Source organism: Fonsecaea nubica (assembly GCF_001646965.1).
Source record: "Fonsecaea nubica strain CBS 269.64 chromosome Unknown Scaff56, whole genome shotgun sequence".
Lineage (NCBI taxonomy): Eukaryota > Fungi > Ascomycota > Eurotiomycetes > Chaetothyriales > Herpotrichiellaceae > Fonsecaea > Fonsecaea nubica.
Genome location: NW_019173729.1, coordinates 177,564 through 202,924, shown reverse-complemented (window position 1 = coordinate 202,924; position 25,361 = coordinate 177,564). Strand labels below are relative to the sequence as shown.

The following is a 25,361-nucleotide window of genomic DNA, read 5'->3' as shown; positions in this document are numbered from 1 at the left end:
CCACGCCCACGCCCACGCCCACGCCCACGCCCACGCCCACCGTCCACTGTCGACCGGGTGGCCCAGACAGAAAAATAATGAGATGAGTGAGGAACTTGGAATCTCCTTTCCGGTCAAGATGTGAAAAGCCCAAAGAGAACCACTTTTTTTTTCAGTCGCCCGGTTTGACCTTTGATCCCTGGGTGTTTACGCCCGTTGTACCCGCGCCGACGGCTTTCCGCTGCGGCATCTTGCCAATGTTATAGCCCCACGACCTCAGCGTCTTGACGACTTTCGGCAGGACCGCGGCGGTGAGAGGGACGCGGATGAAGATGAAGGATTTGTGCACGGCGTACGCGAGGGCAAGTTGGGTCCAGATACCTAGAGCAAAAAGAACACACGGATATTGTTAGCTTTTCTTCCTCGTCCTAGTCTTCTTCCTGTTGAGGTGCGGTGTATACTCCCCAGGTACCCAAGGGGGACCCAAGGCGAGACATAGGGAAATGAAAAAGAAGGGTAGCGACTTGGAAGCACATACTAGCATTGTCCCCTCGATTTGCCTTTTCCGCAGCTTTGTAGCCGTGGTCGTTGGTCTCCTCTTCCAGCACCCTGCCACCGGCCTGCTCGACCTCGCTCACGCCGGCTTCCCCAGAAACCCCATCGATGGCCCCGTCGGCCGTCATCTCGGCCTTCGCGGACCCCTGGATGGGCCACTTGACGATGGACTTGAACGTCTCGACGACGACGTGCTCGTAGTGCCCAATCGTCTCGGTGCCCATCATGCGCACGGCCAGGAAGCAGAAGGGGAAGTCGAGCGCCGAGAGCGCCAGGTAGACGCCCACGGCCGTCCAGCCGTACTCGCGCGACATGGTCTTCAGGCGTTCCTTGATAGAGGGTTTCGCGGACGTGGCGGAACTGGTGGTGCTCGAGTTGTAGCGGCGGCCTGTGGAATTGTTGTTCCGCCGCGGTGGTCGTTGGGTTTGTGGTCGAAATGATCGGAAGGGGGAGGGCGACGAGGTGCTCGTAGGTCGCTGGCTGTGTATGGACCGCTTCAAAAGAGCTCGGTGAGGGTATAGAAGAGACGGTCTGGTGCGGAACGATTGCTGTAAGGGCGCTCGAGTCCGAGAGAAGAGCTGCCTCAAACCAACATTGCGCTGGAAAACGCGCACGCCCTCCATTGCCTTGATGTTTTTGACCTTTAAAACACACCAGTTCGACAGAGCATCGAATGTTCGTAAAGGTATTGGGGTTGGGGGGGGGGGGGTGCGGGATTGTAGGGGGGCAAATGCCATCAAAACTGCGGTGCCTGCGATGTCATTTCACCACCATCGGAGTCGGAACCCGAACGAACCTTCCTGGCGTCAGCCTCGTCCAAAGCAAAAAGGGGGGACAAGCTGCAGCCTCAGCGGAAAATGCATCTATGCCAGCTATGTACTGTCAGGCACCAACAATGTCTGAATATGTTTCGTTCATGTCATTGCATACAGCTCCTTCACATCACCATAAACACATCAGGGCCAATCCACTGGCTTGTACTCCGAGCTCAAGGTCTACCCTATGTATCAGACACATTGAACAATCCAACTTTTCAAGTACTCGAGCTGCTCCCACTTCAAAACGTGACTCTCGTAGTTCATGACAGTTCCCAAGAACACAGCCAACACTCTGTAGCCCCCATGACAGACTCCCCGGCTTCCGACAAAAAGGCTCCCTCCAAGCTTCTAACGACGTTTTGGTGGCCTCCCTCTCCTCTTCGGAGCCACCACTTGACTGGCGCGTGCAGGGCCGTGATTAACGGAAGTCCAAGCACCGCCTGGACCGCCTGGACCACGAGGTGGTGCGCCATCGTCCGAATCATCACTATCCGCCCACTCCGAAGCCAACGCTTTCACAGTCGGCGCAATTACGCGTTTCGGTGCAGCTGGGGCAGCCGGAGGTCTTCCCGCCTTTCTTTTGTTATTCGTGACGGGCTTGGGAGGTGAAGGCGGTAAAGGAGCCGAAACGGCTTCTTCCTCTTCTGTCTCCTCTTCTCTGGCAGTGGCCGCTTCTACCTGAGCTGGAGGAGTGGCCTTACTGCCCAGGGAATGGTCCTCTAAGAACGACCCTCGAGACCAAACATCGTCCAGGTCTTCGCTCTCGTTCTCCATCCACTCGATGGCGGCCATTTTTGCCCGTCGATTCGCCTGCGCTTCAGCTGCAGCCTTTGCCTGATCTAGGTTCGAAGTAGCTAATGTTGATTTAGCAACAGTCGTTGTCGTTGGAGGCGGTGCTGGTGAGGATACAAAGTCCGATCTCCCACTTCGCTCGTCTGGCGAGTTTGTCGTCGCGGTTCTATAGACACTTTGCACCACAGTCAGTTTGGGCGCTTTCGTGGCCGTTCGTGGGGCTGGATTGGGACCGCTTGCTGCAACTTCAGCCGGTGGGCTCGAGGCAGAGCTCGGATTCTCTGGAGATTCGTTGTCTGAGGACATGGAAGAATCAAGGTCTGACTCGGCATCGCCCAACCTCACCACGTTCATCGTCGGCTTGTTCGTGGATTTGCGGCGTTCAGAAGCAGGCTCAGAGACATCCTCGTTGAACTCGTCCTCTGATGGCTCTTCATAGTGGAGGTTTTGCATCCGGGTTTGCCGCCTGGTAATCTCTGCGTCAGGTGGCGGTCGATGCGGTCCATCCGTGGTGTGTTTTCGGCGGTCACGATATCGACCGGGCATAAATTCATCATCTTGTTCGACAGCAACATGCTCACCACCTCGCCGAATCTTCTTTGACCCGGTCCGAGGATTTCCTTCGGCCGCGTTAAGAGCTTGCAGGTCCGAGCTGATGACTGGTGCAGGTGCTTCCACTCCGCCCAAGGCCCGCCGTGCAACATTTGCCATTCTTTCAATCTCTTGAAGTCTCTCTGCTGGAAGCGGCAACTTCACAATCAGAGACTTTCGGGCCTTGTTTTTCTCAGTGTTAGGTTTCTTGGAATAATAAGGACGGTCACCATCATCAATCCTCGCGCGTTTCCGTTTTCGCTCGACCATTTCAATCTCTGCCCTGTCCCCTCCGCCAGCAGGCGCATATCCTGAAGATACGACCGCTTGCTCTTCCTCGACACGGACAGGAATATGGAGACCGGCCTCTGGATCGGGATAGTCATAAGTGATAGCCTCGGTGGGATCGTAAGCGTGCTCAACATTCCTGATGACACCACCTTCGGGAAGTGCATATTGAGGTGTAACATTGTCAATGGGGGTTGACTCTCCTGCGACTTTCACTCCTTCGGGGTTTTCGTCGTAGTCGTCCTCATCATCTGCAGGGGACTCAGGTGGACCGAGAGCTCCCAACGCCGGATCGATCGGTATCCCCTCTTGTTGCGCCAACCGAAGGAGACCCTCCTCGACTTCGTCATCCATCTGTTGATCACCGTCGACATAATGCTCACCGAGCTCAGGCCTGATTGCCTTGGCTACTTCTGCCTCTTGACGACGCTTTTCGAGGCGACGTGAGTGATCCCCGTGATCATCGTCTGCTTTTTGGATCCACGCGATATTCGAGTAGCTGAAGTCTACCAGACTTTCCACCGAGCGCGGGTCGGCTATTGCCTTGGTGTTGTGACCAAGGATAGTTCCCGACGGGGTGTAGGGCTTGTACCCCGGCCTCGTCTTACATTGACGGCAGCCACAGATATTTAGACAGCTCGGACACAGCCAGTTCGGATCGGCGAGAATATCCTGTGGCATCATGTCGAATCTTCGGAAAAGAGTGCCGTAACAATAATTCTTGCTGCATTTCGTGCACGTTGCTTGTTTCCATTTAGGCTCCCAGTGGAAATCAACATGACAACGAGCGTGCGCCTTCAGAAACTTTTCGGTTCGCTTGATCTTTTTCTTTTTCTTGACGACCCCGTTTGCGTCCACCTCCTCCACTTCTTCGCGATCGTCACCTGTCACAGGCGATGGCGGACGCTTCCTGTCTCGATATGGCCTCCTGTCTAATTCACACTGGCAGATCTGCGCCAGAGTTCTCTTGCTCCCGAGTCTGTCCAGTTCAATTTTCAGTGGCATGGGTGATTTTTCAGTCACCCTGCCCTCATATTGCAGAATCTGCAGTCGCCATTGTTCGTGTTTCTGGGTCAGCTCTCCCCAAGGCCACTGCTCGACCCACCTCAATTTTGAAATGCATGCACAGCTTCGGCCCATTGCATAACACTCCATGCAGATGTCATATGTGTCTTCTTCGCCGTTTGCCAACTGCTCTACGCAATTGGGACAGGTGAGGAACCGGTTGAAGATATTGCAGCGGCAATATGAACAAGTAATGTTGCTCTCGTACGGGATATACTCAACCTTTTTCTCGGGACGGTCGGGAAGGAAGCTTTCCGACACCAATATTTCAGTGAACAGAAGCTGCAGTCTGCGGAAGTCCTTTTCCAGCTGCCTGACCTTCGAGTCGCCTGGGGTTCTGTGTTTGGGCCCTATTGACTTCTGTCTGAACTTCTCCGCCAGTCGAAGGAGTTTCGAGTATTTTTGCATGGTGTAATAAACGATTGCCTTGTTCTTGTACTGTTCATCGCGGCATACCATCCTCGCTCGTGGTAGAGCTTCATGCATTGCCAACTCGAGAGTTTCGACGGTTGTTCTGTTCCAAGCGACTTTCATCGTTCTGGTTCCACGGTTCCACACCTGATGCGGAGCCAATGGAGGAATAAGGATGAAATCACCGGGCTTCTGTTCGACAACGTATTTCTTGAACGGTGCATTCTTCCACGCGTTGACTTGGGCGAAATGATTTTCGATCTCAATGTCATGACCAAGGCGAGACAGCCAGTACTCGGCGACCACCTCCCGTTCTTTGGTTTCGGTCATGAACCAAATAGAAGAACCTGGCTTGGTGACTTTTCCGTCTTCCGCTAGGCCTGTGGAAGCTTCGACCATAATGTTTTGACCAAGACTTGCGCACATCTCACGGTGGGCCGGGGTATAGGTGCCTTCGTGACCGATATAGCACATGAGGTTTTCCGCGCGCATTTCTTTTGGAAGACTGCTCATCAAATCTCCAGCTCTGGCGATTCCCTTTCCTCTTCTCACACCTGGCCGAATAGGGTCGTTTTGGTCCACTGCTCCAAACCCACCCATATCACCTGTGGACTCGTTGAGGTAGAAGAGACCCGCAGGAATGATTTCCGATAGTTTATCTTGCCACAGCTGCGGGCAGTCGATATCTTTGAGATACATCCGCTGACGCGCGGGGTCCTTGTAGTTCCGTGGTGTCCACTGGTTTGTCAATAATGCCATATTATTCAAGTAGTGGCCAATCGATAGCGGGACGTTGGCCTTCTTGGTAAGATCTCTTGCGTTTTCAACTGAACGACGCCGTCAGGACGTGATGTGTATTTTGAGAGCAGCGCAAATCCTACCTTTTGATCCACAGTTGTCACGGAGCCACTGGAGCGCGAAAGTCCATCTGTCAAGTCGTTGTTCATAGCCCTCGATGACAAGAGGTTTTCCACCGAGAATGACATGAATGAGGACCAGTTTCTCGAAGTTTTCCGGGCCCTGGTGATCTATCATGTCGCAGTGGATGCGAACAACCCACTCGAAATTCGGCTGGGACTCGACCAGGGCTTTCAGATCGAAGTCTGGTGAGATGGGCTCAAAGGCCGCACAAGGTCGTGTGGACGGCATGGTCAGTCTGCCTCAAGAAGAGGACGAATGGTCTTTTTCAGTTGTACAACCCTTCTCTTTCGCAAGGGGGATTCGGAAATGAAACGCATTCTCGCCGAGGCTGCGGGGCAAACAGACTGGACGGTCAATCTGCGGAATGCCTGCTCGACGAAGATTCGGGTGACCGAAGGTAGAGGAATGTAATTAGGGCGAGAGGAGGTGACGATGCATTAAGCGGAATGTGAAGGAACGGCGCAGCCGAGAATTACAGGCGCAAGCTGCAAGTCGTAAAGGTTCACCGTCGAATCTCGCGACGCGCCCGGGGGGACAAAAAGTTCTCGTTGCGGAGAAAGGCTGCGCTATTCCTCAAACAAACGGCGCGACCTGAAATTCCTCTCAGCCTCGCGTCGCAACTTTTTCAAACATCTTCGTCCCCGAAGCTACCATGGAAACCCGCTAGACATGTCTCAGACGCTCAGAACAGCGAATGCAAAGATTCTTTGCAAGGCCTTCAGGCTATCTTCTCGGTCTGCTACATCGGTGTGTGGGTTTCGGGCATACCAGCACAGGGCTCTTCATCATGCAACGGCCCCCTGCAAACAACGACCTGTATTGGCGCTGGTTTGCTCCTCGAGTCCAGGGAGACATCTAGCGACCTCGGCCTCGCCCGCCCCATTAGCCCAGGATCTCCCGACGATATACAAACCCCCCACCACCGGTATCATATCGAGACTGCCCTCATCATGGATTCCTTATGCCGAACTTATCCGGCTCGACAAACCCGCGGGGACATACTACCTCTTCCTCCCCTGCATGTTTTCGACACTTTTGGCAGCGCCGATGGCTGTACCAATGGCTTCCCCGCTGGAGGTGTTATCGACTACAGCTCTTTTCTTCTCCGGCGCCCTGATCATGAGAGGTGCTGGCTGTACAATAAACGATCTCTGGGACCGCAACCTGGATCCCCATGTCGAACGTACACGACTACGACCCATTGCGCGGAAAGCCGTTTCTGTTGAAAATGCAATTGTATATCTAGGCGCACAGCTTCTTACTGGATTGACTCTGCTCTTACAATTTCCCTTAACTTGTCTCTACTATGGAGTCCCCAGCCTCCTTCTGGTCACTGTATATCCTCTGGCGAAGCGAGTCACCCATTACCCTCAGTTTGTCCTCGGCCTGACCTTTTCATGGGGTGCCATCATGGGCTTTCCGGCTTTAGGCATCGACCTTGTCTCCAATCCCGAGGCACTTGCGGCGGCGGCTGCACTGTACGCCAGCTGTGTCGCGTGGACCCTCAGTTATGATATGATTTATGCCTATATGGACATCAAGGATGATGTCAAAGTGGGCATCAAGTCGATCGCCCAAGCACACCAGCACAATTCCAAGACCGCCCTGGGTGTTTTCTCTGCCGCTCAGATCGGACTGCTCGCCACCGCCGGTTATTTTGCTGGAGCAGGTCCGATATTCTTCATTGGAAGTTGCGGTGGCGGGGCACTGGCTTTGGCGACCATGGTTCGACGGGTGAATCTGAATGATGTCAAGGATTGTTGGTGGTGGTTTAAAAACGGTGCCTGGTTCACCGGCGGAGTCATATCTCTCGGTCTGTTTGGAGACTATATTTATCGGAAGTCTCAAGAGGAGTCTCGTCTCACTGCTGAGGCGGTTGGTGACGCATAATGGCATTCCGGTCGTCACTGACCATTGGCCTCATAAAAATCCTGGATACCAAGTCCCAAGTGCTCGTCGACGTAACTCACAATCTCCTTCCAGTCCATCATAGCGCCATCGCCTGTGTCGCCACAAGCCAGCTCCTTCTCCGTAGGACGCAGGATCGTGAACCACCCGTCCTTATCGGCGCCCCAGTCCTCCTGTAACACTTGAATATGCTTCTTCGTGATTGGGTGGCGCCACATGGCAGTGTTCATGGCCGGCGCGACAAATATCCTCTTCTTGCGCATATCGATCAAGCCCGTCGTGTCCCACGCCCGGATGACGTTCAGGAGCAGACCGTCGCTGATGCCGTTGACAATCTTCGCCATGGTGTTGGCCGAAAGGGGCGCCACGATCAGCACGTGGGCCCACCGCCTCAGTTCAATATGTAGGATCTTGTCGCCTCGCACCCAGGGCTTCGACCACTCATCCTCCTCGTGGTAGACGCCGTCCACGCCGGGGCAGTCCAGGAGGGAGCGCAGCGGGGGTTGTTCGGCCGATTGGCCTTGCAGAAACTGCTCGGCGGATTCTGTCAGGACGATGCGGATAGACACATTCGGGTGCGAACCAAGGGATCGGGCAATCAGGGGGATCTTTATCGCCGCTACGGAGCCGCTTGCGGACAGGAGAATGTGGTGTTTACCGTCATTTTCATAGGCGGCGGCGGAGAAACGCTCGCCGCTGCTTGTGGGGTTTGTGGTGGTCATGGCGCTTTTGTTTTCTGATGTGTATGGGAGAAGAGAAAAGAGGCAATTACCTTTCTCAGAGTCTACATTCCCTTCTTTATAGAGCGGTATGTAAAATTCACTAGGTGGATTTGTCAGGTGTCCGACGTGGTTGAAGGAGAGGAAATACCGTGTAAATCTGGGGGAGGAAGCGCAGCACCATAGGGCCGACGTCCATTTGTCAACCACATTGATTGACATCATCCGAGCCGCCATCGACAATTTTCTCCAACAGCATCGCATGGTCCAAACTTGACTCCTAACCTGTTTGTTCAGCCATACCCGACACAACTTTCACGATGCTGCAGAGAACACTAAGAACACCTGTAATGTCTTTTCCGTCACCCCAATATTGCAAACGGCAGAGTGAACTAACTACTACGAACAGGCCCTTCGCGGCGCCCTCGCCTCCATCTCCCCCCGCGCCACTTCAGCCTCTCTCCTCCCTCGCATATCAACTGCTCTCTCACAGACGCGGCTCCTCTCTCAAGAAGTCCGCGCTGCGATCGACAGAGCCGTAGCCTCGGCGCCGGTGGTGCTATTCATGAAGGGAACCCCAGAAACACCACAATGCGGATTCTCACGAACGTCGATCCAGATATTGGGCTTGCAGGGTGTAGATCCCCGGAAATTCACTGCTTTCAATGTTTTGGAGGATGATGAGCTGAGGAGTGGTACGTCTCTCCATACACCCGGCATCTAGCAGCTGCTCCCAAGCTCCTCGACTGTGCGCAATTGTCTGGCTAGCGACCCAAGGAAACTTGAGTTGAGGGACAAATTTATAGGCAGCCGAAGCTAACCGGGATCAAATATGTGTTTACAGGAATCAAAGAATACTCGGACTGGCCGACAATCCCCCAGCTATACGTCGACAGGGAGTTCATCGGCGGCTGCGACATCCTGATTAACATGCACAAGGACGGCAGCTTGGCAGAATTGCTTGCGCAGAAGAAGGTCATTCTTACGGAAGAGGGTGACGAGGATGTTGAGCCGACCTCCGCTGGCGGTGACAAGAGCGGTGGAGATGTAGAAGGCCAGAAAGCACAAGAGGCACGCGAAGAGACTGAGCAGAGCACTGGGGCCAGGTCCAAGGATGCCAAGGGAGAGAGCTCGTGAAAGGCCCTCGACTCGAGGAGGGATGCGATGGAATGAGTCATGCATGGTCTGAGTGTAGCAGTTCAGACTCATGAGGCTCACACCGAAGATTGCGAGGGAGCACGATATCCCAGCATCATCGAATGTGCACCTCGTTCAAAAGGGTCAAGAAAGTCTCGTGTTTACAGATATATGTCCATTCTCCCAAACATTCCCAAATGCCCCGGCGACAATATGTACAAAACAACAATATATACGCGGCCCAAGATCGCATGGGCCATAATGAAAAATCCATCATCACCGAGTCGAACTGTTTCCCCCGGGTTATTCCTTTTCATTCATTCCCAGTTCGCCTCCGATGCTAGCTGGCCATCATAAAAACAAAAGGAAAAGAGAGAGAAGGAAAAAACAGGGCTCTCAAAAAGTGTCATGAGCCATCATTCAAAAGCACGTCTCTCTTTCTCCTCTTCGATCACCACACCCCACTCGTGCTCCCGTCGGCCATACATGATGTCCTTCAGGGCCTGCTTGACGGCCATGGCAAAGCTGGCTCCGTTGGTCTCGACATCGACACCGTTCTCCTGCCCTTCCCGTCCCAGCGGTAGGACAAGATCTGAACCTCGGAAATGAATATCCTGCACGGGGGAGATGAAAAAGGCCGTGCCGGCTCCAAACGCCTCGAGGAGTCTTCCCTCGTTCTGGGCCTCGATGAGTTCATGCATGGTGAATTTCCTCTCCACCACATCCACATTGCCGCCGCCGATCGCCCCAGATCTGACGAGTTCCAGTACCGACGCGCGCGTGACGCCTTCCAGAATGACTCCGTCTTCCAACGGTGCGGTGACGAGCTCTCTCCGTCCGGTTTGCTTGTTGTCCCACAGCACGAAGAAATTGGAACCGCCTGCTTCAGTGACGAAGCACTCGTTCCCAAACAACCACAGAATCTGATCATAACCCCTGGCCCGTGCTTCTCCCTGCGCGACGAGCGACGGTCCGTAGTTCGCCCCGACTTTCGCATTGCCAAATCCCCCCGGCCAGGCTCGGATCATGTCGTGCCGGGAAGCAAGGAGGCGCATCCCCTTCGAGGCTGTGTGTTTCGACTCAGATTGATTACCGGTGGTGTCGCGCGCTGTGGGCTGCGCAGGGACAGAAGAAGGGGGTTTGCAGCTCGGGTCGTCTAAAGATGGGAACATGACCATGATAATATACATCAATGCCTCCTTGGGTCTCTGTACACCGAGAGCAGGTGCCGTTGCTATCATGGTTGGTCGAATGTAAATGAAAGACTCTGGCTCGGCGATCCATTTGCTTGCCTCGACGCCGACGAACTTCTTCAATAACTTGACAAATTCCTCTGGCGGGAAGCTGGGCAGCGCAATCCGAGTTGCTGATTGTAAGAATCGTCTTGCGTTGCGGTCGGCCCTGAAAAGGCGGACCTTGCCATCCACGCCTCTGTATGCCTTCATTCCTTCAAAGCACTCGGTGGCATAATGCAGGACGGATGCCGTGGGCATGATGGACAGCGGCCCGTAAGGTCGGATTTCGGGGGCTTCCCATCCATCTTTCTCCGTCCAGCGAGCGGTCAACATATGATCCGTCGTGCAGCTCTGCGACCAGACTTCTGGCGAGTTGGCCACCGGCACATTCTTGGGGTTGAGGTTGCGGGTAATGGTCAGTTTCGAGGCATCTAGCTCTGCAACTCGACGGCTGTTAGAGGCAGTCTTCTCAAGTATTGCGGCCGTGCCAGCCTTGGTCAATTTAGAAGTATCGTCAAGGGTGGGAGATGGCGGAGAGACAGGCGTAACAGCAACTGGAGCCATTGTGACTGACTTGATGATCAAAGATGGTCAATTGACTCAAAGAACAAAGAATGTGTCAATACTAGCCAGGATAGATGAGCCGCTTATAAGAAGTAAAGATACAACAGGGAAAAGGTCGAAAGGAATAGAAGAACAAAACCTTGACTCATATATCGCCTTCGGCAGACGCGGGTACCTGTACATAAAAAAACACAATCCAAGAGACACAAGACTGGTGTTGGAGTGGATTCTCGCAAGGTTTTGCGGTGGAACGAGGCATACATCCCCAACGATGGCACATCCAGATAGATCCGTTCCTTTGGTCTGCCAATCCACTTTCTTTGACGACCGGGACTTACCACGTTCCCACGCTAAAGCAGTACGCCTTTGAAGGTACAAGGTCTTATCAGGGCGGCCCTGCACCCACCGAATGCGAAGGACGCCCGCAAGACCGGGACACATCGCGTCACATGGTTGCAGAAGAGAACCGAGAGATTTCCAGAAGAGAAATTTTCCACTAGGTTCTTGATGCCAGCGGGGTTGGCCACCGATTGCAACACAATGAAGGTCTTCATACCTACCTACACGTCGAGATTGGTGGGACAAGATCACCAATTGGGAGGAAACAAGGCTTCGCTGAAAAACTCCGGCTTCAATTCCGCGAGTTAAATTGACCTCATTTGACCGAGTCCGATGCGGATATTCGCGGATATTGACAGTCTGAAGAGGCGAAGAGCGAGACGCGGGCCGTCCATCTGTGTACTGCAATCTGCGCAAACACGGCTTTTCAGTTCTTGTTGAGCATGGAACAGGTCAGCTGTTGCAATCATGACCTCACCCTAGACCGACATTTCTAACCTCGCGCATTTGAGTGTCAGCACGGGACCGATGACCGTTCACGTGTAGCACTCTCCGCTGGTGTGGTTGCAACCATCCGGTATCTCGGGTCCAAATGTCTTTCACAACGCCGCAAGCTGCTCAATGGATTGCATGAGGCCCTTGAACAACTTGCTCTTTTGCACGTTATATTGCTGTGATCGCCCATCAGGATGGAGTCGAGCGTGAGAGGAAGAGTCCATACCTGCTGCATGTCGGCGGCCGCGTGTTTCGTTCTATTCGAGACCTGGCCAATGGTCTCTTCGAATACTGTCATGTCTCGTTCCAGTTGTGCATGTTGGTGGTGAATCTCATCATGTATCTTTTGAGCAGAGTCAAGGGTGTTCTCGAGTCTCTCTTGCTGGCCTGGCTTCATGGCTCTATCTTGAAGCTGAGCGATGAGGAGTGACTGCTTCCCGAAGGCCTCGACGGCAAGTCTTATCAGACCAAACTGGATATCTTCCCATTCATTCCACAATTTGCTCAGGACGTCCTCTTTCTCTTCTCGCAATGCACGAAATTGCATGATACGATCTTTGAGCATGACTTCGCCCTCAGCCCCTTGATTACCTGTTCTGTTTGGGACTTTCGTTAACGCTTCGGTAGCAAATGGTCTTTGCAACGGCTCTTCTATCTCTGCCAATCCACGAAAATGACTTTCGATATCGATGGAGAGTTCTGTGAGGCCTCCGATCATTTTTCTCTCAGCCTCGTCTAGCGTGGCTGTGCTTTCGATCTGCACATTCTCTCGGTACTGTTCGAGGCTTTCTGGAGGCAATGAGCATAGGTCAAGTGATAGGAGGGTCGACTACCTGTGAACTTGTCTGCTAAGATTGAACTTGGCTCCGGCTTTTTCCTGTCGCCTTCTCTGACCTTTGAGATTCGATGAGAACCACCCCCTTCGGAGCGATGAACTCTTCCAGTTTTGGTCGTGTTTGGTGGTGGCACCGGCTGGCGCTGAGATGGAGTTTTGGCAGCCGCATCATGAGAGCGACGGAAGATGGGTTTGACAGCCATAGGACGAGATGTGCTGTTGACAGATTGCATGTTGGTGCATTAGCGTGCAACGTGTAACGAATTGCACCTCGCAGAATTGCTGAATGGTCAATGTGCTTGGAATCGAAATGAGTTGAGTTGAGATGAGACGAGATGAGGACCTACATACGCAGGAGGCGGGACTGCGATGAACAGTGCAGATTTCCCCGCTTGTACGTTGTGAGACTGTCTTCTTTGACTACCTCGTCCTCATGAGAAAAGCTTCCAATTTGTCTTCTCACCATTACTCTGCTTCTATCATTCGTCATGTATCGAGCACCTAGTTTTGGTTCTGTAGCTTCACCTTTTCATTGCAACCCCTGCAAGCTCTCCTGTGGGCGACCATTGCATCGTGCAATACTGCCACCCTCTAGATCAAAGAGCACCACACTCTTCTTCCAGCCTCATACGTCTCTCGATCTAGTGCTCGTCGGAAATAAAATCCTGATATCCTGAAGAAACAACCGCACCGCCACAAGGACATGGTCCCTGATGTGCTTAATCGCATGCAATGGGGCACGGTGGTGTGGCACCCAATTACGATGGCACGGCCTGGAAGCAACATCCCTGACATCGACAGTGATCGAGATGCAACGGTCCAAGTGCCCAGCAAGGTGGTGCAAGGGGAGTCTTGCCCTGCGTCATCGGGGTCCCTGACGGCGCAGATCCTGTGGCTGCTTGTCGTGTTGATGATTGGCCGAACACGATGATCTACCACGAGGACTTCTCTTTCGATAGTCAAACCTGTTTTCCTTCAATGCTTCTTGATCTCTTTAGAGCAATAGACGAACCGACGAACCAAGACCGTTTCGTGGCCGAGTCGTGGCCCTCACAATATGACGTCGTTGGTCGTTTGAGGAAAATGACAGGTAAATCGCACATTCTGCAAGGTATTGATAAACGTTGATGTTGGCTCTATCTGAGAATTGAATTTCACTCTCTCTCTCCACATTTCACAGTCACACTGCATTCAAAGAACCCTTCTCTAAATACCAAATAAACAAAACAACTATCAAAATGGTTCTAGGAAGAAAGACCAAGCGCCATGCCGGTGGAACAACGGTCACTACGACCACCACGACTACTCATCATCCACCCGACGCAGCAATTCGCACCAAGCCTACCCTCAAGCAGCGCCTGATGGGCGGAACACGAACCAGGCCCACCACCGCTGCACCCACACGAAGACGTCGGGTCGGCGTGCGCCGCACACCAGCGACCACCAGGACCACCCCCCGTCGCAAGACCAGCATCGGCGACAAAGTCTCTGGTGCGATGCTGAAGTTGAAAGGAAGCCTGACCCGGAGGCCTGGACAAAAGGCTGCGGGGACTAGACGAATGCACGGGACGGATGGGAGGCGAACCCGTCGATATTATTAAAGGTCCTGATACGGAAATGCAGCAGAGGCAGCAGAGACCCTCCAAGCCTCGACTTCTGGGAAGGGCCTGGTCCGAGTCCCTCCTGTCCGTGTGGAGAAGCAGAGAAAGATTGACAAGCATGAGCCCTTTATTCGGTGCGGGTTCTATACGAAACGAGCCAGACGAAAGTGTATTGCCACGCGGGGCTAATACATGGTGATTTACCGTCACCAGCAACATCAGATGTACGACTATTACGAGACTGAGATACCACAATCATAGTGAGAATTGTAATTTTACATGTCCGAGATAAAATGATGAGAAATTGTTTTTGTCATCGCTTTTGGTCTTTACTCTTTCGTCTCACAGTGTAGAGGAATATGCCTTCTTTCTGATCCGCTTCCTTGCCATCGTACTCGATATATTCAGCTTGGAAGCTTTTCGTCATGTCACGGATAAACCGCATGTCGGCTTTTCGTCTCTTTTTGAAGCAGAAGTAGCAGGTCGTTTCGGGGCCGATGAGATCGTTCAGGGTCTGGAGTAAAAGCGGGAACGTGGGTTCAAAATAGACGCAGTCTGCCGCGAGGACGATGTCGGGGTGCTGATGTTGGGTACCAGAGGACAAGATAGTGGGAGGAGGTGCGGTGCCCCAGTCGTAGACCTCCGCGACGACCTTGTCTTCTAGTTCGTTGAGAGCGATGTTCTTCCTCATCAGCGCCAGCATGGGTATCTGGTCCGTGATGTAGATCTTCTGGTCGCTGTCGAGTTCACACCCCAGTGCGACTGCGAGCCCCACCAACCCGCCACCTGCACCGATCTCCACGACAGACTTCCCTCGCAGTGACCCAGCCCTGTGGTATCTCAGCATGTATTTTGATAGGACCATACCGGCGGGCCAGAGTTGGCCGCCACATCCTTCTTGCAGATCTTCGTGGAGGATGAGGGATCTGGTGGAGGGGAGGAGATTGCCAAAGGTCAGATTTGTTGTTGCGGGTTTCTTGTTGTCGCGCTCGGGGACGAGGGTGGTAGAGATGCCAAAGACGTCGTTCTCCGGAGAGGGGGAGCGGGAGGCAGGCATGTTTGGGTGGGCTGGTAGTACTGTAACTCGTTGAATCGAGGAGGCTTTTTATTGCGCTGCGGAGTTTCTCATTCTCGCTCCGCTATCGGACTTAATGCTGTTTGATAAAGGATGCTTGCTAAAGGACCAGGTCGAGACTCAATCCATGCTGCAGTTAGTCTATAGGACTGCTTGGTCTCTGGTAGAATGGTGGCTGTCACCACAAACGGACAATCTACGAGTAGAAAAGCCCGAAACTTTTTCACCAGAGGGCTCATCCGCGAGGCTGCTGATAGACCCCGATATCAGGCAACCGAAATGATTGGATGATAGCTTAGCGGACAGATAATCCGGGGTAACATGCTTAGCTGCAGCTGTTCCTACCTTAGAGGCATCTCTTTCTCAAGGTGTAAGATGGTTCTCATCTGCCTTGCGAGTCCAATAACTCAGATTGAGCTGTTCGAGCACATGAAAGCCCTTGGATCCGCGGGAACAATGAGCAGGTCGATGATTGGAAGGTGAAAGAATCCCAGGTCTCCAAAGGTTAACGTCAGGTGTTCCATAATTGCACCAGATTGATCCTCGGCACTGACATCATCGAAAATCCCAAGCCACCGAATTTGGACTTGTAGACGGTCATTACAAAGTGGAGTGCCCCCAGCAATCTGTGGCTCAGCTCTGTGTGGGCGTGTAATATTCGTGTCTCCCCCTCAGTGTTACCGCCTCGTTACTGCCTGTGTCGTCATTGTTTTTGCGCCATAGTAGCTGAAGCTTTGGTTTCCCGGTTGCTCTGGCGCCACTATTGCAAGTCTCCAAGTCACTTCGGTCCCCTCTGCGCCCCCCCTGCACGTCACAAGGTTCTTCAATATAAGCTTGCCTCGAAGCTCAACCTCATCCCAACCCTTCTCTTTCCTCCTCCCAAGAAGCGCACTTCCATCGACCTTTGATCTCCCTTACCGTCGCAACAACTCAAGACCCCAAATACATCCTCAGTCTTCTATTTACCTAACAACCACACCACAATGGCAACTCTGCACTGTATGTCCTCACTTCCCCCCTCCAATTCCTCACTGAATGTTCTCTACGTCACCACCCGAGACTTCTAAAGACAGAGCTCATCCCTGGCCCAAACGTCTGCAATGAATCTAATAGCACTCTGTTAACCTGCGTCCTCTCCTCCAGACCTTCCACCCGTCAAGCCCTCGGCAATTGCCCTGGGCATCGTCTTCAACCAGGCCGCCTCCGCCGCCGTGCTAGCCCCTCTATTCGGTGACACCTACCACCGTGCCAAGGCCGCCGACAGCAAGGAAGAATTCTTCAAGTCGAAGGAGACCGCCACCGCCGCGGCCAGCTGGGGTTCGTCCATTGTTGGATCCGCCGTGCAGACTTATGGTGTTGCTGCCCTCATCAATGCCACTGGCACTCTGTCATACAAAGGAGCTGCATATCTCGGCGGTCTGATCTTCATGGCTTCCTACAGTCCATCGGTACGTCCAGCCCCCGTACAGTCCGTGGTCAAAGACTAACTAAACACCCGCTCAGCTCGTCTCCCAAGTCGTCGTTGAAAACCGGCCTCTGGACACCGTCGCAGTCGGCGTTTTGACCCGCCTGTTCGAGACTGTTGGCCTGAGCGTGTTCCTCACGTACTGGGGAACCCGGACCAACCCCTTTGAGTAAATCACCTTCTCTACTATGAATCGACACTTTGGGTGTAATACGAGGGAAGGAAGCCGTGGAAGCTAGACGGACAGTGAGTGCGACGGAGCAGATCACAGGCACATAGTGAAAGTCGGACATGCAGATCACCAATGGGAGTTCGGAATGGCAGGACAGCTGACCCCATCAAGTGTATCCATAAAAATCAATCTTCATTGAAACATGAGAGTTACACTTCGGTGTCACTCTCTCTGAATAGCAGCACCATATTCAGGATGTCCTCTCTCGGCTCTTGCGAGAATCTGTTCAGGTTGTGTTCTGCCTCCACTTTGGTTGACGTTTTCCTGATTTTCTGACTTCCTGATTTGCACTCCTGAACACTCTTGACAGCACCATATCTCCGCCATCCTGTCTGCACTTTGAAAACATCATGTTTGAACCGCCCAATTCCTGTCGCAATCCCTGTCCATGTTCGCCAAAGCACCATGTTTGAGCCGCCGTTGTTTCCTGTTCGTACAAGCACCATTCACCATCATTTTCTCAATCCTCACAACGCCGTGTTTGAACGTTCCTGATCTCGCTCGGGTATCACTGTTTTGGACTGATTTCAACGTCTTGTTCTCATGCTGGGCGTTATTGCAGATCAGGCATCCTCACCGGCCTCCTTGTTCACTGCAGCCTCAAGTGCACCAAGCACGTCCAGTCCATCACCTGCACCTTGTTCTTCTTCTTTCTTGGCCTCCTGCTCATTGGCAGGGGTAGAGGTAGCGTCAGCATCTGCAATCGCATCCGCTTCAGCTTCAATTCTTTCAGGGCTTGCAGTAGGATTGTTAGCTGCAACCACCTCCTGTTTGGTGTCTTCCTTCTTGTCTTCTTCAGAAGCACCCTCTGTTTCAGCCATGGCAACTTCCCCAACTGACTTGGGTGAGACTTGTGTAGTCATGGTGTGCTCAGTAAGAGCAGGATCGTCGACAGATGTGTTTCCCGTCAGTGCGGGATCGATGGCAGGATTGTTGTCTGAGAGGGCGGGATCGATGGCAAAGTTGTTGTCTGTGAGGGCGGGATCAATGATAGAGGTGTTGCTAGTGGGAGCAGGATTGATGTCAGTGGCGATCTCTCCCTCCTCACTTCCTTCGTCTTCGCTCTCTGATTCAGAGCCTTCCACGTCTGCGTCCTGCATGATTGCCTCGCCTTGGATGGCGGGCGTTGCCTCTGCGTTGTCGCCACCTTCCACACCTGTTTCTGGTGTGTTTCTCATGGTCACATCTCCGACAGTGCTTGTGGCGGCAGCATCGTCGGCAGCGGCGTTCTCCAGCCCTGCTGAAACGGCAGCAGAAGCATCGGCAGCCAGTGCGGGATTCGGATTCTTAGGCTTCCTCCCAGGCCCACCAAGCTTCTTCTTCTTGCGCCTCGGAGGCATGTTCTTTCGGACTGGCGTAGATGTGCCGTCTGCTTGAGTATTGAGCGCGCCGGACCCAGACCCAGGGGCAAGGACGCTAGCAGGATTGATATCACTAAGATCGTATCCGGTAGTTCCATTACTCATTGCAGAAGCAACAATGTCTGCCAAAGTTCCAAATCCATTCGTGGCTTTGTATGCACCCTTGTAGAGACTCTCCATTCCGGGTCGGCGATCGGCAAGGTATTTTGGTTCTGGCATCCTCTCGGCCACGGCAGCAGGCACCTGAACCCATTTCTTGACTTCAAAATATCGTTCGTTTGAGCCAGAGGTTGCTTTGCGACGTTTGGGATCTGATGCTAGACCTTCGACGTCCATGAGATCGTCATTGTCTTCGTCATTCTTGTCTTCTTCCTCGTCAACATTCATGGCATCGGCATTGGTGGCAGAGGTGTGTCTGGCATTGTTCATTTGAGCAATTCTTGCGGCCTCACGTCGCTCTATTTCAATGCCTGGAATCCAGCTGTCGGTCTTTCGGTCCCAAACTGAAGTTTTGGCGGTCTTGTTGCCCTCACGTGAGCGACGCAGCAGTTCCTGTGGCAAAATCATTGCATTAGCAAACAGTCGGTCTCGCAAAGACCGGGGTGAGACATACCTGATTGAATGGTCTGATTGCTGGAGACCAGGATGGCATGGGATGGTCGGGCCAAGGGAAGTTGCTGTCCGTGCTCTCAGTTGACGGATTGGTCCCGTCACCAGGCTCGGCCGGCGCGTCTTGGTTGACTCTGACTGTGGCAAATTGCCAGCGTTGCACTGGCAGGCCATCAGTCACGTCGTGATCGGGTTGGCCACCCCGATTTCGCGACAATTGGTTGTTTTCTTGGTTTCTCGTCGAGCGAGAAGACCGGAGCTGTTGTGGCTGATAATTAGCCACTGGCTCTTCCTCGAACATTGGTCGAGGAGAGGGAGGGAGGGCGGCGGAGGAGGGAGGGAGAGAAGGTGTCGGAGACACCGAAGGAGAGGCGACAGCGCCAGCGGCGACCGGCTCATCATCTTCCACGTCCTCCTCTTCGGAGGCCTCCACACCAGGACTGTGCCCAGACTCATCAGGGTAATCCACCCGGATGATCCACTGGCGGTTGCTTGAAGCACCGCCAGTCAGCTCCGGGTGGATTTCCCTGAAGTGTCTGTATGCAGTCCTGGTGTGGTGGTACTCCTTTGGGCATACGAAACACTTCCACATTACCGCCATGGTTGATGATGGTAAGGTTGATGGAGATGACGGTGGGTGAGAGAGAAAGATAAAGAGGACAGAAAGAGGAAGTGATGGTGAAGTGGTGGGGTCCGGCAGTAAAAGTCATGTGGCAGATTCGTGCCAGAGTGCGACTTATTCACATCCCACGACGACGGAACCAAAGAAAAACAACAACTTACCGGCGCCATTGTGTCGCAGACACTCCTCTTCGAACAAACAAAAAATTGGAACGACGGCGACCTTGTCTCTACTACCAGGTGAGTAGCTGCAATGACAGGGACGTGTGTGCAAAAGATATCGCGTGGGGAAGCACTTACCTTCAGACGAGATGTGGTTGTTGTGAGAGATCAGAAAGAAGGCTGAGAGTTGCATGAAGGAGGTTTTATCAAAGAGGACATTGCCAAGGGCTTCACAACCACGCTAAAGGCTGTTAACACAATTAGCGGCGGGTATATCCGGAGCTACGTGGTCGGAACAACTATATCCCAGGCAATTTGGAAGGCGGAGGGAAGGTGGAGCGAGATGGAGGTACTAGATCAAGAGGAGGCAAGGTGCAGCGAGATGGAGATACTAGAGGGACAGCATCTGTGAGGAGGCGAGAGGCATACGGTGAACGACAAGAAGAGAAGCACAATGGTACAGAACAGGTCGAATGGGAAGACACTCATGGAGGGAGAGATTGCTATATTCATTGGTATCACACTGGACGATCAATCCCTGGCAAAGGAGATCGGTCCATCTAAAGCATGGTACATACAGATATCAACAGGAACAGACAGGGTCAGGGGAATATCAGTCCCATCTGGAAAACGTCAGCTATCAGCATCGTGAACAATTGGAAGTTGAGCAGACAAGGACACATACCCTGTGTCTTTCTGTCTCACAATTCCACCACGGTCCCCAATTTCTTTACCCTGGAATCAGAAGTCAGAAAGAGACCGGATCTGTGGAAAAGAAAGGGAATGCATACCGTCTTTCCGCCTTCTACCACGAGTCTGTCCAGCTGGTAGAATTGTGATATCACTGTCTGTCTCTATAGGCCAAAGTCAGTTCCTCGTTTTGTGAATCACGTATTTCCTGACATATTGCAGGGTTGCAAACAAGGGATGTCTGTAGACAGATCCTCATTCATGTCCAAGAGGAGAATACCGCCATCTCTCGAAAACACTTAAAGGACAACTCCTCTCAAAGAGAAGCAAGGAAAGGAGCGCACCTTCAACATCTGAAGCTCCTTCAACCCTTTCTGCACCAACTCCTGTATCCGTCGCGGATCCCTCTCGTGCTGATGTTCGTGGAACGCATCCCTCGTCCTTCTCCTCGCGTACATCCTGAAATTGTAGTTGGCAAACTTGTTCCCTTCGCGCAACAGTGACCGGTACAGTGAACGGACACTGAATGCTGAGGTATCGGCCGCGGTGGCCAATGCGGAGGAGGCCATTGGTGCGATTGGGGACGCGGCACTCGTGTATGTGTGATCAGAGAGTATGGGCTAGAGCGCGTGCAAGAGGTGGGAAAATGCTCGTATCGAGACTGGCTCTGAATAACGACTCCTGGTGTTCTCAGGGTGTGGTGGCGGAAGCAAGGAAATTCGAGCAGGTCAAACTTTTTGGCGGCGCTGCTCAATAATTGCGGCGAGTTCCTTCAGCAACAGCAGTCAGAGCAGCTTCGCTAGGCAAATGACTTCTGCAGGACACGCTGCAAATTCTTCGATAGTGCGAGTGATTGTTGGGAAAAGTGATATGGACTGAAAAGGTAGATTCGTGAGCATCTCACAATTACAAGTTGCAGGAAATCAAATAAACTGCGCATCCCGCCGCAGGGTTGCGTCAATGCTCGGCCTGAAATCTCCGAAACGACCGAGATCTCGTTCTACGAGGCTGCCATCAAAGGCGTCACATTCCACCAGGAATCACACTCAGTATTTCACATCCCAACGCCATTTGAGAGGACTTTGGGAAGGCAATAGGAAATGGCATCTCAGCTTCCCTCTCCACCGGTCTCGCGCCCAAGCTCCCCGAGCAACACCTCTCGCAGTCAACCAGACCCTGTCGAAGCGGAGACAACAGACTGCGAGGCGCAAGCTGATCTACAACAGCAATCCAAAAACCAAAAATCTCCTGAAGAACTCCTCTCAGAAAGGCTAGACGCGCTTCTAATTTCTTATTTGACGATCTTGGAGACCTACACCAATCTTCGCACCCAGCTCTCCAAGGACTTCTCACAGGGATTCTTTGCACTCGCGCAGGCGAATCGCAATGCAAATTCCACCTTGGGCGTTGGGAGGAGGTATGGCGAGGAAGGATTCGACGAGCGTATGAAGGCGGACAGGGTAGCAAAGATCCAAGAGAAAGGAAACAGCACGCTACATAAGAGCTGTTGGAAGGCGGACGACTCCGAGGAAGAGGAAGAACAAACCCTTGAGGCAGGGAACAGCGACGGAACAAGGACGGGCAAGACTCCAGCTGGACAGACCGGATCATTGTCACGGAGCAATGAAGATATGGAAACCCTCAAGGATGATTCGGAAGAGAATGTCCACGAGCCAACAGCCAAACCCCTCTACCGTATCTCAATCACTTCGTCAGTGTCAGACATATCCAGAGACCCTCTCAAATGGTACGGCATCCTCATCCCGCCCGCTTTACGCACATGTCAAACCCATTTCACCGCAGCGGTCGCCTCAACCATCCCTGAAATCTTGAACATCACATCTACATTGCGAGAGCTGGAAGAGGAAATATGGGGCCTTCGGCGCCAATTAGGGATTGCGGACGAGTACGAAACTCCCACCGTCAATGAGTCTGAAAGCAGATATGATATCAACATTGAAACCAAGCTACTGGCGTCCAAGACCACAGGGGGCCAGGAGTCGGACAGTCTCCTGATAACTCGTACAATCTCGTCTCCAAAGTCCCAAACAACGCAGGCCAAGAAATCATCCTTGTTGTCCACCTCGCCTCCAACAGCAAGCCTGCGATCTGAGCCACGATCCAAGGTTTTGAAGCTTGGCTGACCATGTCTTCTTGCACCATGTTAGGGCCCAAAATGAAGGCACCGGCTGGCTTCTCTGCAACGCCCGGAAGCGAGGATGAGGCACCGAGGGGAGCGTCGGCCCCTGTGAAGACAGCTTCTACCAAGCCATTTGCGATCCTATCAGAGTGACGGGTCAGGAATGAATGTCAGATTGTAGGCCTGCATGGCGGTACATTCCGATAGTACCACTACGGATTAGTATACCAATCCAATCCCAGTATGTATTTGACTCCAGCCATCAACCATCGCAGCTCGCAGCTCACCTTATCAGTAATGGGAAATAACGCCACTTAATTCCTGGTCTTCAATCGACGCGTCCTCTTCCAAAACAGTCGGTCCTTCTGCCAAGCGCGACTCATCTTCGAGTGATTCCTCGGTCAGCAGCATCTGATTCTCCTTGTCGGCATGGAATTCAACCCCAGCTCGCTCAGATCTTACATCGTCCTTTTTGATTGGTGACGAGCCCACGTGCCTTGCTGCGGGACTTTGCATCACCTCCTCTAAATCTGCGTCCCAGTAACTAGGCCGCCGTTTCTTCCTGCCAACAGAAGGTTGTGTGCCCTTTCGCCAGACCCCGACGTTTTGGCTCAGCTCCTTCATACCTCTTCCAGTGTCATGGCTGGCTGCTGCGTCCGGAGCACCGAACAGGCCCATACGGACAGCTGCCTGAGTCTCTTCGTCGACTTCAATGACTTCTTCGCCTTCTTCCAGTCTCAGTTTTGGGTCAATTGATTCCGTTGCTTTTCGGTCTTCGAGGATCTCACTTGTGGGCGTCTCGGTGTCTCTCGACCTCTTTTTCCGTTGCGAGTCTGGTGCAGATTCCGCCAAACATCTTGGTGGACTACTTCTGAATTGCAGATTGTTCGGCAAACGTGACCTCCGAGGCTGCATGCGACGCTGAGGGGGCTTCGACAGGTATGAAGGACCGCCGTAGTGCTTACCGACTCCACGAGCGCTGGCAAGAGCATTGAGACCATTTTTCCTGAATCGACTGGCAGGTTTTGCCAGTGATGTGAGAGTGTCTGTTCTGTACGAATCTCGAATCCTAGAATCAGGAGCTGGGTCTTGTCCGACAACTTTGGCTGCTGCTGTTGAGAAAGAGTACATTGGAGGTCCCGGCCTTGTGGATTGGTGAGGGCTCTCCTCAGCATAATACCAACCAGGCTCGAAATGCTCTGAGGCAGTACCAACATGTTGCCGGCTCAGGCGCTTATGGATAGGACGTTGAGATCGACGCTGAGTGAATTCTTGCGGAGGATACCACGGCCTGTGGGTCATTTCTCTAGGGGGGATTGCTGGTGATCTGGTTTTCAACAATGGCATTGGACTGCCTGTCGCAGTGGCGCGGTTGAAAGGGAGAGGCGGGTTACCAAAGCCTGGAGGAGCGCCGTGCTGGCGTTCACACCTCCCCTGTACATTCGAAGGTAGGTCGGCATTATGATGCCCAAGTCCATTGGGTGTTGGGGATTTGAAGTGAGCTGTCGGATCAGGGCATAACACCGTCGGCCCACGTGTATACAGAAGAGGATCCGGACATGATTTGCCATCTGGATGCTGTGATTCCTTGGAAGAGGATGCAGTGCCATCACTGCCTCTGTGCGTTGGGGGTTTGGGAAAGATGTCGCTAAACATTACGCGCTTCAGCTTCGCCGAGTCTGCTGCTGCTTTCACGGTCGGAGACAGAACAAATCTGTCCTCTGCACTGGATTGCGACTCTCTGGACTGTCCGTCTGCGTCTATCGACTTCCGTAGGAGATGACTGACGATGGGTGACTCTTCTCCTGAACCGATATCCATTTCATAGTCAGCACTCACGCGAAGCTGGGTCAATGGCCGCTCCAAGTCAGTGGTGGACAGACGTCCCGCGGGAGATAAGTCGCCGTGATCGTCGGTTGACATCCTCGACACTTGCATTACGGGAGATGAGGAAAAATTCAGCGTATCCTTGAGGGGAAGCGCGAAATCTCCCTTATCGACAGGCGAAGTAAATCCGCTGCTGGGAGGCTCAACAGCCAACCCCTTGCAATGGTCCATCTCAACTGAGAGCAAATCTGGAAGCTGTGGAGATCCCTCAGGGAAAGGTTCTCTGACATCCGTGTCAAATTCGGCAATGGACTTCGGGGCTCTAGAGTACCTCCAATCCTTGGAAGATGTCTCCAAGCCTTCTTTCTCAGTACCTCCCACAAGACCAGGGTTGACACTGAAAGTGTCCCCCTTCTCAGGACTTGGGGGTAGTCTAGAATCAATAGAGCCAACTGGAGAGGCAGCGAACCGGACGTCAAGGCGGAATGAAGCTTTCGCACTTTGAATGAGCTTTTGCATTTGTCCAACGTGACCAGGTATGAATTTCGACCTTGTTGAGCCTGGATGGATTCTTTTCCGACCCGTGTTAGGCAATACTGCGTCTGGGAGGGGCTTCTGGTTTTCGCCAACGTCTTTGTTATGTCCTTCAGGTGCTCTCGAGGAAAGAGAAGGGTGTAAGACTCTGGAAAAGAATAAGGAGGACCGCCGCCGAGGAGGATCTATTGGTGCTGCAAGGACTACTGATTAGTACAGTGTAAGATGCACGTTCTCGTCTCGACCTGATGAGCTCGAGAGAGATATCACTTACGCTTTGGAGTCCCAGGAGGATAACCAGAATGCGTTGACCTGCCTGAAGAGTCGCTGGACGGCAAAGAGCCAGGTGAATGATCCATACCGAGGAAGGGGTTCAGAGGAAAGAGATGCAA

The 25,361-nt window shown here is 52.9% G+C and overlaps 13 protein-coding genes across 13 annotated transcripts; 5 read left to right on the top strand and 8 right to left on the bottom strand.

Annotated features, from left to right (window-relative positions):
• Positions 1-151: 151 nt before the first annotated feature.
• AYO20_07798 (hypothetical protein) lies at positions 152-1,157 on the bottom strand (the record flags this gene model as incomplete). The annotated part of the gene is made up of 2 exons (XM_022646082.1): positions 152-360; positions 518-1,157. The coding sequence occupies 2 exons, from the start codon at positions 1,155-1,157 to the stop codon at positions 152-154; spliced, it is 849 nt and encodes a 282-aa protein (XP_022498021.1).
• Positions 1,158-1,700: 543 nt separating this feature from the next.
• On the bottom strand, positions 1,701-5,648 carry AYO20_07797 (hypothetical protein; the record flags this gene model as incomplete). Its single annotated transcript, XM_022646081.1, has 2 exons — positions 1,701-5,326; positions 5,381-5,648. The coding sequence occupies 2 exons, from the start codon at positions 5,646-5,648 to the stop codon at positions 1,701-1,703; spliced, it is 3,894 nt and encodes a 1,297-aa protein (XP_022498020.1).
• An 831-nt stretch (positions 5,649-6,479) lies between these two features.
• On the top strand, positions 6,480-7,195 carry AYO20_07796 (4-hydroxybenzoate polyprenyl transferase; the record flags this gene model as incomplete). The annotated part of the gene is made up of 2 exons (XM_022646080.1): positions 6,480-7,089; positions 7,176-7,195. 2 exons carry the CDS (start codon positions 6,480-6,482, stop codon positions 7,193-7,195), a joined length of 630 nt encoding a protein of 209 aa, XP_022498019.1.
• A 129-nt stretch (positions 7,196-7,324) lies between these two features.
• On the bottom strand, positions 7,325-8,050 carry AYO20_07795 (hypothetical protein; the record flags this gene model as incomplete). The annotated part of the gene is made up of 1 exon (XM_022646079.1): positions 7,325-8,050. One exon carries the CDS (start codon positions 8,048-8,050, stop codon positions 7,325-7,327), a length of 726 nt encoding a protein of 241 aa, XP_022498018.1.
• A 317-nt stretch (positions 8,051-8,367) lies between these two features.
• Positions 8,368-9,184, top strand: AYO20_07794 (hypothetical protein; the record flags this gene model as incomplete). The annotated part of the gene is made up of 3 exons (XM_022646078.1): positions 8,368-8,394; positions 8,457-8,742; positions 8,892-9,184. 3 exons carry the CDS (start codon positions 8,368-8,370, stop codon positions 9,182-9,184), a joined length of 606 nt encoding a protein of 201 aa, XP_022498017.1.
• Positions 9,185-9,600: 416 nt separating this feature from the next.
• On the bottom strand, positions 9,601-10,983 carry AYO20_07793 (hypothetical protein; the record flags this gene model as incomplete). Its single annotated transcript, XM_022646077.1, has 1 exon — positions 9,601-10,983. One exon carries the CDS (start codon positions 10,981-10,983, stop codon positions 9,601-9,603), a length of 1,383 nt encoding a protein of 460 aa, XP_022498016.1.
• Positions 10,984-11,921: 938 nt separating this feature from the next.
• Positions 11,922-12,885, bottom strand: AYO20_07792 (hypothetical protein; the record flags this gene model as incomplete). The annotated part of the gene is made up of 3 exons (XM_022646076.1): positions 11,922-11,993; positions 12,044-12,606; positions 12,651-12,885. 3 exons carry the CDS (start codon positions 12,883-12,885, stop codon positions 11,922-11,924), a joined length of 870 nt encoding a protein of 289 aa, XP_022498015.1.
• Positions 12,886-13,890: 1,005 nt separating this feature from the next.
• Positions 13,891-14,253, top strand: AYO20_07791 (hypothetical protein; the record flags this gene model as incomplete). The annotated part of the gene is made up of 1 exon (XM_022646075.1): positions 13,891-14,253. One exon carries the CDS (start codon positions 13,891-13,893, stop codon positions 14,251-14,253), a length of 363 nt encoding a protein of 120 aa, XP_022498014.1.
• A 313-nt stretch (positions 14,254-14,566) lies between these two features.
• Positions 14,567-15,310, bottom strand: AYO20_07790 (hypothetical protein; the record flags this gene model as incomplete). The annotated part of the gene is made up of 1 exon (XM_022646074.1): positions 14,567-15,310. One exon carries the CDS (start codon positions 15,308-15,310, stop codon positions 14,567-14,569), a length of 744 nt encoding a protein of 247 aa, XP_022498013.1.
• A 1,001-nt stretch (positions 15,311-16,311) lies between these two features.
• On the top strand, positions 16,312-16,966 carry AYO20_07789 (hypothetical protein; the record flags this gene model as incomplete). Its single annotated transcript, XM_022646073.1, has 3 exons — positions 16,312-16,327; positions 16,472-16,776; positions 16,832-16,966. The coding sequence occupies 3 exons, from the start codon at positions 16,312-16,314 to the stop codon at positions 16,964-16,966; spliced, it is 456 nt and encodes a 151-aa protein (XP_022498012.1).
• Positions 16,967-17,588: 622 nt separating this feature from the next.
• AYO20_07788 (hypothetical protein) lies at positions 17,589-21,037 on the bottom strand (the record flags this gene model as incomplete). The annotated part of the gene is made up of 5 exons (XM_022646072.1): positions 17,589-18,938; positions 19,000-19,522; positions 20,464-20,513; positions 20,570-20,632; positions 20,813-21,037. The coding sequence occupies 5 exons, from the start codon at positions 21,035-21,037 to the stop codon at positions 17,589-17,591; spliced, it is 2,211 nt and encodes a 736-aa protein (XP_022498011.1).
• Positions 21,038-21,568: 531 nt separating this feature from the next.
• On the top strand, positions 21,569-22,612 carry AYO20_07787 (hypothetical protein; the record flags this gene model as incomplete). Its single annotated transcript, XM_022646071.1, has 1 exon — positions 21,569-22,612. The coding sequence occupies one exon, from the start codon at positions 21,569-21,571 to the stop codon at positions 22,610-22,612; it is 1,044 nt and encodes a 347-aa protein (XP_022498010.1).
• A 287-nt stretch (positions 22,613-22,899) lies between these two features.
• On the bottom strand, positions 22,900-24,954 carry AYO20_07786 (hypothetical protein; the record flags this gene model as incomplete). The annotated part of the gene is made up of 1 exon (XM_022646070.1): positions 22,900-24,954. The coding sequence occupies one exon, from the start codon at positions 24,952-24,954 to the stop codon at positions 22,900-22,902; it is 2,055 nt and encodes a 684-aa protein (XP_022498009.1).
• Positions 24,955-25,361: the final 407 nt, after the last annotated feature.